Source organism: Haplochromis burtoni, unplaced genomic scaffold, assembly GCF_018398535.1.
Source record: "Haplochromis burtoni strain Fernald_Lab_line unplaced genomic scaffold, NCSU_Asbu1 Contig_56, whole genome shotgun sequence".
Taxonomy (NCBI): domain Eukaryota; kingdom Metazoa; phylum Chordata; class Actinopteri; order Cichliformes; family Cichlidae; genus Haplochromis; species Haplochromis burtoni.
Window position 1 is genome coordinate 1,906,499 of NW_024582417.1, and position 11,852 is coordinate 1,918,350.

General features: G+C 39.5%; 1 protein-coding gene across 1 annotated transcript in view; it reads right to left on the bottom strand.

Moving 5' to 3' along the window:
• The window catches only part of LOC102314639 (transmembrane protein 47), an 11,091-nt gene extending 6,792 nt beyond the window's left edge, over window positions 1-4,299 (bottom strand). Inside the window, exons 1-2 of the mRNA XM_005922193.3 lie at window positions 3,952-4,299; window positions 1,066-1,206 (exon numbers count right to left, since the gene is read on the bottom strand). Of these exons, the coding sequence (XP_005922255.1) occupies window positions 1,066-1,206; window positions 3,952-4,168 (358 nt within the window). The 5' untranslated portion in view covers window positions 4,169-4,299. The remainder of the gene's footprint in view (window positions 1-1,065; window positions 1,207-3,951) is intronic.
• Window positions 4,300-11,852: the final 7,553 nt, after the last annotated feature.

Sequence of the window (11,852 nt, forward strand, 5' to 3'; positions counted from 1 at the left end):
ACAAAATACTCATTTGCCTAATAATTCTGCACTCCCTGTATGGAGAAGAGATCTTCTCCATCTTGTTGACAGCAATCAGTCCAAAAGCATCTCTGATGGTATGGCTGCGTACATATTTAGAAAGACACCGTCGGCACTGAAAGCTCCCAGAATCCAATTTCAGACATGACCAGGACATCATTCCACTCAGCAGCGATAAACATAGCATTGTTCCAACTTTTTACAGACATATTGCCGCCATTACACTTAATTTTTCCTTTTTTTTTTTAAAAAAAGGGACGCTTTCTCAAATACGTTTCCTTTATTAAATAAAATAAAGATTTATGCTGTTTGCAAAACATAATTTTCTGTTTTTATTTACATTTACAGCATCCAAGCTTTTTGGAATTGGGGTTGTAGATTTCTTAAAATGTGACAGTTATTACTTCAGGTTTGGTCTACAGGCACAGTGTAAAACTGTCTGCTCCTTATATCATTTTATTTCGCAAACTGGAAAACTTGAACTTGGCACGAGTGAAGTAGCAGAAAGTGGTTTGCGCTTCATCACCGTTTTGAAAGTAAAGTGAGCACAATCTGTGAGTCAGTCACTTTGGTGCCGTATACCATTTGGAGCAATATGCTCTGACCGCTCGTTTTAATTATACGCTTTTAATTTATATTCATTCTCATCAGTGTCACAGTTTATTTTTACCCTAAGGGCAATTCTTACAAAGCATGCAAAAAGCAGCAGTCCAACTACGAGGCAGTTATGGGCGAGGAGTCTGTGGTGGCTTTTTTTTTTTGTTTTTTTCCTCTCAGTGACTTCACTTTGTTGGTAAGTCTGCAAATTCTGTGGCTGCCTTTTCTTGGCACATCAGCCTGCAGGTCTCCAGAGGCAATACCACAGAGAAAACAAGCTCAGCCTGCAAGGCTCACTCGCCTGTGTCTTTTGCATGCTTCTATTTAATGTGAGCAGTGGAGCACAAACACAGGCATATATGGAAACTGCTGAAACACTGGGTTATTAGCCAAACATTATAAAAAGCGAATGAATGAATAAATAAATATATGGGAAAGGTGACATACCTGCAGTGAAGAGGAATATTGCCACAGTGCGGTAGTGTTGTCTTTGCGTGCCCCTGCACAGGGAAATAACGGCCACCAAAAAGGCCACCAGAGTCGTGGCTGCACCGACACCTAGCAACACCAGGGTGGCGATCTGCCAGTCTGCAAGAACAGGACACATGCAGGTTAAAGAGGAGCATCCTACTCATCAACAAAAGTTCGATTCACAGTTGAGCACGGCTGAATTGAACCGCTGTGTTGACAAACACGAAACAAGAGCTAATCCTGCAGAGAGAACTGAATGACGCAGAGAGCCATCAGGCCTGCATCAGGAATGCAACCGTCAAGAACATAATTAGTGACTCAAAGTCCCTGTAACGAGAACAGATGCAAAAATCCAAGGCTGAATCTCATGTTAATGCACGTTATTTAATCTTAGTTGTCCTGCTGGTTGGCTACATTTTTGCCCTACTTTTCTAGCTGTTCATATTTGTGCATGTCAACAAACTACATTTTTAGTCCTAAGACAGTATCATGTGGCAACCTCTGGAATTCAAAAATCAGGCCTGTGCAGAAATGTCAAGAACTGCATACAAATGGAGACAAATCAGCAGCCCTATGTTCAAATGTTAAACTTTGCAAGAAAAATAAAAAATTTTTTGCAATCTGGTAAAAAAAAAAAGAACAAACACACATCTGTTTTTTTTAAAAACTAATATACAGCTTTGTGACAATTCTGCCATTTATTTTCTTTAACTTGCATTAAGGCTTCAAAGCAGGAGGTTGGCAGGTAGATGCTGTTACCTCCACCTGTCTGCAAACTCAGTCAGTGAAATGCATGGTTAATTCCATTCCAGGCACGTCCAGCTCCAGTTTTGATGGGTGAAATTCTAGTTTTCAATTGGTCTCTTTTTATGCCCAGTCATGTTACCGACCTGCTCCTAAGTAGCTGCAAAATGCCTGTGCTCCAACTTTCTTGAGATGTACTGTTGATGTATCCATCATATAATAGTAAAATGTCTCAGTTTAAACATTCAATATGTTTATTATGGTCTACTGCAAATACAAATATGGGTTTCTGAAATCTGCAAACCATTACACTCATTTTTATTTATATTTTATGCAGGGTTCCAACTTTCTTGGAACTGAGTTTGTAATCAAAATTTTCCAAATACAGTCTATGGTTATGTATTATGTATATGTCTCCTTGGTCCTTGGAGGCTTTGGGTTATGAAACAGGAGTTTGTGATTGTGAATGCCAGCTTCTTCCAAATTCTTGCAGCCACAGTGGCTTTTTTAATGCCACATTTACTTAACATATTCCAAACAAACTGCTCCTGTTGGAAAAGTAAAACTAAAATCTTCCTGCGCGTCACATTCTTTCCTGGAAAGACCTCCACAGCACCAGGCTTTTAAAAGCAGCACGTGGCCTTTTTTGAATGGAGCTCAACTCTGTTCAAGCAAGTGTTGGTACAGAGACTGAAACCAGCAACACATTCAGGAGAAAATCTTTTGTCTGCTCGACCTTGATTGCGCATCCTCTCTTTGATCTCTCGCCCTACCTTAAACGACTTGGCTCGGAAAGAGAATTTGCATTTGGTTAACAAGCTCACCGCACAATTTTCGCTGGGTGTGTCTCTCCCTGAGCTTCTGGTTATTTGTCATAATGATGGTAAAAAGCTATGGTGAATTTTTCTATCAGGAACTGCCACTGTAGATGAAATTCAAGAACAAGGGTGAGAACCTTTGTACGTGCCTAATTAGTCTCTTTCGCCACTGGGTGAACTGCACTTTTAACCTCAACACACCCATCCGCTCTTGTTTTAATGAGCTCTGCAGACACTCAGAGCAACAAACCCGCCTCCTATTCACCCCAACACATTCCACAATATCAAAGAGAGGTCAATCACACCAAGGGTGCATGTGCAAAGTCCTGTGAAAAATGATCAACAGCTAAAAATTTTAAATATTTTAAACATTTAAGCCACAAAATGAGGAAACTTAAATGGAACGGTCCAATTCTATCCTTGAAGTCTTCATTTATTTATTTCAATAGTAACAGTGAGCGACTGTGCGTTTAATAAAGATGAAAGCTCCTGCTAATAGCCTTACTGTACAGGACAAAAGTCAACTGTTCCCAAATCTAGTAAATTTAATGCGGATTTGCTTCCCTGGGGGGAAAGGATGGGGGTCGGGGGACGTGGCTTTTCTGCCTGACAAAAGGCGACTTAGGGGGTCCTGGCTTGGTGAGGTCGATGAAGGGGAAGATGCTGAATGTGTCTCTCCAAATCCACTAAAAGCCTTCTGCTTGCTGGGGTGGGTTAACTCTTTGTGTGCCAGAGGGATTATACATAGCTTTCTTGCATATAAACACTTTACCTAAGCACAGAGTTAAAGCATTAGAAAACAATGAGCACCAGCCCTTTGTTAAATAGTTCTCATCCAGCTGTCACAAAAATCAACAGTTAAAGCTTAGTCAGGTGTGGCTTTGTCACTGAGCATCACTGTGAGGCTGTCACGGTGAAACCACGTCATCGATCTGGAATGTAGAGAGGAAATTTATCAGCTGCGCGAGAAGTCCGAATGCCTCATCTATTGACCAGCAGCCAACTAAAACAAAGTCTGCCCAGGGGATGGTGGTCAGAGCTTGTAGTCAGACTGTTTGCGCAGTCCAGTATCCTCTTTGTTTATTTCAAAACAGGATATATCCTGTGCGCTATGACATACTTACAAACACCACATCACTAAAACCACCCTTCAGATCGAAAACGTGTTTATAGGATCAATCTGAGCTGTAAACAACAAAAAACGTGGTCGTGGGTTTTCAACCTCTTCAACAAACAAAACAGCATTCGGGCTCCAAGAGCAACAGCGCACTGTTAAACAAACAAAACACACTGTTCCTACCAGATGTGAGGGTGGAGAAGCAGCTCCACTGGGGCTCGTCCGTGGGATGCCGAGCCACCGATTGGGAGCATGACTCCCACAGAGACAGGGAGAAATGCTCCGCGGTGACCCAGGCTGGACTGAGTAGAGCCACCACGTCCAGACACAGCGCCAGGAAGACGCACAGCAGAGCGATGAGCTTGAAGGGTCGGAACACGTACACCTCGTTCACGGACATCTTCTCCTCACAGGGTACACGGCAGCACGTCGGTCACAGTTACTAAACTCGCTGGAGGTCTGCGTGCTTCCTCTCCCACCATAGCCCTCACTGCTCCACGCGTGTCCAGCTGGAACAGTTTAACAGGAGACATCCGGTTGAATCAGTTTTTCAAAATAATCCATTTTATGGGTTTATATTATATTATATTATATTATATTATATTATATTATATTATATTATATTATATTATATTATATTATATTGGCAGTATTTTTGGTATAGTGATAACATTACATTATTATTTTCAGGTTACATTTACTGCTTTGTTAACTTTCTTTGTATAAATTAGGGGTGTCAAACATTAGGCCAAGGGCCCAGAATCGGCCCAGAAAAGACTCCATCCGGAGTTTTGACTAAATTTTCGTATGTTTTACATATAAAAACATATAATAAAGACTCCACCAACTCATTGCCATTCATACTAAAAAACAAAGTAAGTAATGAACAATTTAATGACGAAAAAAATTTTCTACTATCTACTCTAACATTTTTTTTAAAATTGAATTTCTATTTGTTTTGCTTTTATAGTCCATAATAAAGAATATTCTCTGTGAATTAATTCATGGAAACAGCCCGAGCAATGAATCACCAAAATGTTTTTCTGTGATTTTAGACATTTGTCATAGTTTTACTGGTCTGGCCCATGTAAGATCAAAGTTAGCTGCATATGGACTCAATCTAAAACAAGTTTGGCATTCCTGGTGTAAATGATCGCAAAGAAAAAAAGGTTGCGGTTTAAAGTGGAATGCCATTTATTTATTTGTCTTTTTAGCTATGAAAAAAATTAAGTAAAATAAAATAAAATCTCTAAATAAACAGACAAACAAAGACAAAATCACATCTAACTGTTATTTGTTATTTGTCAGTTCGTGAACTCAGTACATAAATCCTATAGTATTCCTCCTGAGATACACGAGTGTCAGTGTCTGTGCTTTTATTTTGAAATGCAAGTCATGGTATTCAGACTTGTTTTAGATCTTTGTGGATTGGTTTGTTGTCAGGCGCCCAACAAGTTTGTAAAAATAAAGAAATTCTAAAAAGCAGTGGTCGAAAAAAGTATTTTCCTCTGTGTACACAACAGAAGGATTTAGATGCTGAAAAACACATTATACATATTATACAGCAAGGCGGAAGAAACGACATTATTAAAGCTCAGCTAAACTCAGTGAACACAGTAGCATAAAGTAGGTTTGTGTATAGAGTGACTATAGACTAAACAGTAACATAATGACACCTTCAAAGGGGCAGAGAGATTCTGATAAACATGCAGAGATTTCCTCCGCCTGAGTTTAGACAATATTTGGGATTTAAAATAGATTTTTTTTTATTATTTTAATTATTTTATAAATGTTTGTGTATATCTGCATTAGCTTTCGTGAATGGAAAGTACCTCAGATCACATTGCGAGCTGCCCCTTTTGGCATCGCCCATAAACCAAAGCAAATATTGTGATGTTTTAATAATCCAGCAGAGGGCACACATGCGACATTCTCTAGCAAAAACTATTTCTGCTCTCACCACTTTCATACACTTTGTGTTGTTGATTTTAGAAAGACCAACAGAGGGATTTTTATGCACAGGCTGACCACAGAAATCCTGTGTTTGTTGGGAATTGTTGTGACAGTGCAACAGAGGAACTGACTGTCAGCTTCTTGGTATTTTCTGTTAATCCTGATTTGGCCTCTTCTAACACTCAGTGTGTAGGCTGAGCTCTGAAATTTTTTTAACCTCTTTTGTAAAACAATCCCTCAATGATCCATGTCTAAACGCATACGTTGTATATCGTCCATAAACAGCAGCAGATAAAAAAAAACAAACACCTAATAAATCCTTAAATTAAATGACAAGGGTAAAATGAGATTTAACTATACAGTATTAGAGAGGAACAAAACTCCCACACTCACAAATAAACAAAGAAATGAATGCAATGCAATGCAAAAAATAAGTACACATTTAAACAGTAAAAGATATCGGTGTGTGTTTGGTTTTAGAAATTAATGCCTGTATTTATTTTTGATATTATGTTTGATGTATTTAAGGCAATATTGTTTTACTGAGGCATTTATTTTCTCTGAAAGAAAAAGGATTGCTCCTCTATGCGGCATGATCATGTTGAGGTTCTTCTTCAGTCCATGTGCCTTGTGATATATTTCCATCTTCTGGTGAACTGCATAACTGCAGGGTATGAACTCCAAGGTGAGGCCGTGCTTGCAGGAAGTTTTTCGGAATTAATGAGTTGAATAGTTCCAAAAGTTTGTCTAAAGATGGAGGTAAGACAGTGGAGGTGAGAGTGTTTTCACATATTGCCACTGTTACAGTGCTGGAGCAGGGTGCAATTATTCTAACAACTGCTTCCACTGTCACACCAACAAGAACAAGAACAAGAGATGCTTACTATCCTTACATGGTGCAGATAGCAACTTAAAGTGACCGATTTACTTGATTCCACAAAAAATGCAAAAAAAGATAAAAGGAAAGGGAGTAGATGTGATTGAATTTTGTTGGACCTTCACACAGTTTTGGTTGAGCAAATTATTGACCAAAAAACTGTCAAACATCTGCCTCACATGATATCAGCAGTGCTAAACCAGTTGTTTTGACCTACTTTGGCAGCTTATACTTCCATTTCCTCTTTCTTTCTTCCACCTTGAATGTGACCTGCTCCATGAGAAAAATTGCAAGAAAAATAGTTTTCTTGCAGCACTGATTACATTTGTGTATATATATTATCATGATAATTATTATCATTATTTTTGGTTTTTAACAGTTTTGCCACTTGAAGAAATGCATTACACACTTTCAACATCCAAGCCTGATTATTTATTTTGTACAAAAGACATAATGGATGTACAAATATTTTAAGTACGTGATTTTTTTTCTCTAACTAAAGTTGCCCTGTGTAAAGTACAAACAAAACGGAGTACTTTGAATTACACCTCTGCTGCCTTCCTGCCCATTTGGGTTTAATTCTACCCCTATCATTTGTTGCCTGGATTACAGGTTTTCAGTGTATCTGACATAATGAGAGTTTCAGACTAATGCCACCCTTCTCAGTCCTAATGGCACTGCCAAGCTGCCAGCAGGGCATCTGAGTAGGGGGGATCTAGTATTAGGCATATCCATGGACAGAGCGTTGCTCGTTTCCTTTAAACGCCCCTCCTCCCCGACTGAACAGGCAGAGTGCTCTGTCATCCTCCTCCAAAAGCCCCTCATTAGAAAATCTGCCGAGCAGACAAAGCTACTTGAGACAGCACAATGGTGACTCCCCACATGGTGATTTAAATGAGCATAAAGGGAATCCAGGTCATGCATTGCTTTTTTGGATCCTCTCCCTAATTGTAACTTGTCCACCCAGCCACCCACCTATAAAAAAAAATGTCTGTTTGGTCTAAATCCCGTTTTAAACCTTTAGGTAATATTATATACACTCCCACAACATGGATGCACATCACATGGCTGTTCAACAGCCATGATAAAAATACACAAATCTAATAAATAAATGTTTAGATAAAATGAAAACTAGAAAAGGGGCAGACAGAGCATGGAGAAAAGAACACCCATGTCTCATTCAGCATGCTATATAAGTTATATTCATAACAATGTTAAAAGTGACTTTGAGTCTTGGAAAAAAATGCTTCTTTAACTGTTTGTCCCACGATGTCATCCTCTATTGCTCATCACTGTCTTCGTGGAGTGGCTGCAGCTGATTAGACTCAGAATAAGCCTCTCAGAGTTTTGCTGGGTATGAATAAGCTTCTATGGTAACTGACGAGGTCTCGTTTAATGATGCTGCCATTACTAAAGAAGTGCGTCCTGCTCATCTCTTTACCGTAACACCACCATTAAATCATCAGGAGTCCTGTTGGAGTCAGACCGTGGAAGCAGATGTGTATAAATTACTTCCCTTTAAATCGTCACGGGTCAGGGATTTTAACTCGGATACAGTCATTAGTTTATTCCTTTATTGCGTAGAGGATTTTCATTATGTTTGATTAAAATAATGCAGCAACAAATGAGATGAAGCAAAAAAAAAAAATTAAAAATTAAAATCTAAAAAACAAAAAAGGATAGAAAAAGTCAGGAGATCATCTGTGTCATAGTGATTCATCCTCCTGGAAACATGAATGTACACTTTTGTAGCAATTCAATCTACAGTTGTTCAGATTTGTCACTTTCAACCAAAATGAGGACTGGGATTTTTTACCTTCAGCATTTTTCATTCATCGTTCAACTGCCTAAGTTCTTCATTTATAGGTCCAGGTGTTTATCCTGTGGCTAATCCCCCATGGATTATTCATCCCCTTTGGATTGTTTTCCTATTTCACTCATCACTGTCACTCCTTGTTAAATCTCAAGACTAATGACACATGGCAGCACACTAGCGATTTCTGCCCATCACAACTATAAGAGCAGCAGGATTTCCTGAAAATTACCCTGAACCCCAAACTCCTCAACTTGCATTTCCTCCTTTTTTTTCCTTTTTCTTTTCTGTCATCACAGTCAGATCCAGTTCATTTCAGAGCAGCTGGGTTTGAAGTGCCTTGCTCAAGGTCATGTTGACAGTTAATGCTGAGGGAGTCGACAGCATGTCTCCTTTACTTTATGCACTCAGATTTAGAAGCTTACCAGGGGATTTAAACTGATGGCTTTCCAGTTTCAAGTCTATAGTCAAGTCTGTTACTGTGAGTCAGCAAAACACTGTGAATGATTTATGAATAGGAAAGTTATAGATTAGTTAAATGTGCTGAACTGAGAAGTGCACTGTCATCACTGTTGCATCACTGCAAGACATCAATCTACAATAAAGGTGGAGAGAGGACAAATGGGATCAATAAGATAAGAAGGATGTTTTTGCTTGATTAGTGTCATCGGTTGTCATCAGATGGGTGAAAATTTTGACTCGAGATCATCTCAGTAATTACTTTGCTGTAGTGTGTTACACCAGATGGAGTCATGCGGTGTCAGTGAATACTGCATTTCTTCTAAATGAAAGAGAAATCCAGTAACAGTAAGATCTGAGTCTAGTTTATGTCGTTGCCTGATGGCAGATTTATTCCTGGACACTACACTGTTTCTGTTCTGCATTCTGCATTCACCCTCAAGCTGTAGCCCCCCTGTGTTTTCCAGATACCCACCTGTCTCTCAGTGACTTGACCACTTTGGGCCTGGTCTGCCAGCTTGTGGACATCTGTTTACTTCCTCCTCCATCAGTCGTCATGGTTGCAACCCCCCCACTATCACCACCACACACCCCCACCCTTGCCATCGGCCCTTCTCCGCCCTTCTCTCGTGTTTCCCCCAGACACCAGCTGTGAACCACTTATGCTTATCCTGCAGTCAACCTCGTTCAGCCTTGTGATAAGGACAGCAAGGACAGGAGTGCTTCTGGCCAGTGTGCTTTGCTCTAAGTTTGCTGACCCAGAAATATCTAAATAAGCACACTAAAATTCAATGTGACCATGTAGATGCATAAAAACAAATTAGGTATCAGAAATTGTACCTGTGGTTAAATAGTAAAGAGATAAATATAGTCTTGAATTCTTCCTTGTTATTTGTTTACTACACTGGTGACCAACTAGAATGACCTTCAGAACTTTCTAGTTGCCATCCATATATCCTTTTTTTATGGATGCCATTTCATCTTTTTTTTTTTATTGTGTTGGGAGGTTTTGATCTCCATTTCTCTCCGGGAAAAGCACTGATAAAATATGAGCAGACAACAAGAGAGAAGCTGTCAGATGTATTCAATGTGAAACACTTCCTCTTAACACTGGATTTAGTCATGTCACAGCAGCTTAAAACTCTTAAAACACTTAACACAACGCAGTGAAAAGGGAACCAAAGTGATTTGATTGTCAAAAAACAAATAACTGGATGGGATTTTCAATTCAATCTTCCCAATCAGCTAGTAAGTTGCATATTAGGAGTAAAGGGAGAACAGAATGGGCCCAGGTATTGAACCCTGAGGGACGCCACATGAGGTGATGGCTGAAGATGACACACTGAAATAAAAATAATTCAAGGCAGGAGTGGTTTCTCCCACCCACTGATTTAACTTGTGAATTATGAAGCTTCAACACTGGAATCAAGTGTAAGATTAAGACGATGGAGCAACCTTGTGAATCAGACTCTAAACAAAGAAATCAACTGGAATTTTTCCAACATAGTATAACTTTGGGGCCCATTTTTTACAAATAATATTCAAGTCAGATAGAAAAACAGACACTGATTTAATAGCCAAAAAATGGAATTATGTGACCAGATTTGGAAAGTCGCTGAGTACATGTTCACTTTTGGCATGTGGCTCTGTGTGACACAGCACCCAGCTGAGAGCCAAAACCCCTGCTTTCTCCCCATATGCCCACAACCGAATAAACCACCTCCTGCACTGCCGCTTTCTCCTCTGTCCCTTTTGTCAGACTGCAGGCAGTGGTCCACAGCCCTTGGGGAGCTCACTGAGGGAGGTGTGGCACAGCCAGTGATCAGAGTGAATTAGAGTTATGTGTGACATGCAAAGGAGAGGCTCCAGAATGTGACAACAGCTGAGTTTTAAAGTGAAGCTTTTTCTGCCTGAGGGGAGAGGAATAGACGACAAAGACACCGAAGTCTGCTGTGAGAAGAGTCAACTTCTTTTGTTGGCTCTTTAAAAAAAAAAACAGAGACCTGTTATTCATTTGTCTTTTCATTTAACACAGTGGGATACTTAACAGTGTGTTTTTTTGCATCAATTTGAACATGGCTGCCACAGTATAAAAAAGGCCTTCCTTATTTTCAGGCCTAATTAACATCCTGATGCCTTGAGCAGTTAAATTCCCACATGCAAACATGCACATAAATGTCTAATCGAGTCAGAATCTACATAAAAAGGCTGAAATCCGAATCTACAAAATTTGACTGTACTCTACAGTATGTTAAGCTGATTATGACTCGTTTTCTATCTACATCCAAAATCCAGTGCAAGTTAGATTGAAAGAATGCACTCAGTCGCCTTTTAAACTATAAAATGGAATAATATAATCCAAGATTTGATAACTCATGAGCAGAACAGGGTTTGAAAAACAGAACTTTGAGACATTTAGGCTCATAAAGAAGAAAATATGGTGTAGGAGCGCTCAGACTGATTTTTAGCGAACCTGGAGGTGTTAAAAATTTAGTGCTGTTCAGGCATTATTGGAAAAATGCCGTTCGTGGAACTCTATACGCTTGTTTTGTGGCCTACTTTTGAGCCCCAGAAGTCATCTCTGGTCCATAAATTTCAGAACAATGGTGCACATTTGTTATGTGAAGTTTGGCTCGATATTACATTTATTCCTGTTGGGAGTATTAAGTGACAACTCTAAAGCGCTGCAGCTCACCTTTCCCCTGTTTATGGTGTTAGCTATGAAGCCTCTACTAGGCCAACAGAGTTTTCAGTGATATTGATACGGCACCAACATAACTGGCACAAAGATTTAAAAATAAAATCATAGCAACTTTCATAGCCACAAGGGTTAAAACCGTTTACTTGCCAACTAATATCGTTGTGAAACAGAGTGGCTTTGCCCACTGTTCTTCCTTTGTGCAAAGAGAAACAGGATGAGCATTGCCAGATCTACAAAATGACCTCAAGCAGGCCGCTAGTGTGAATGTACTGACCAAACAA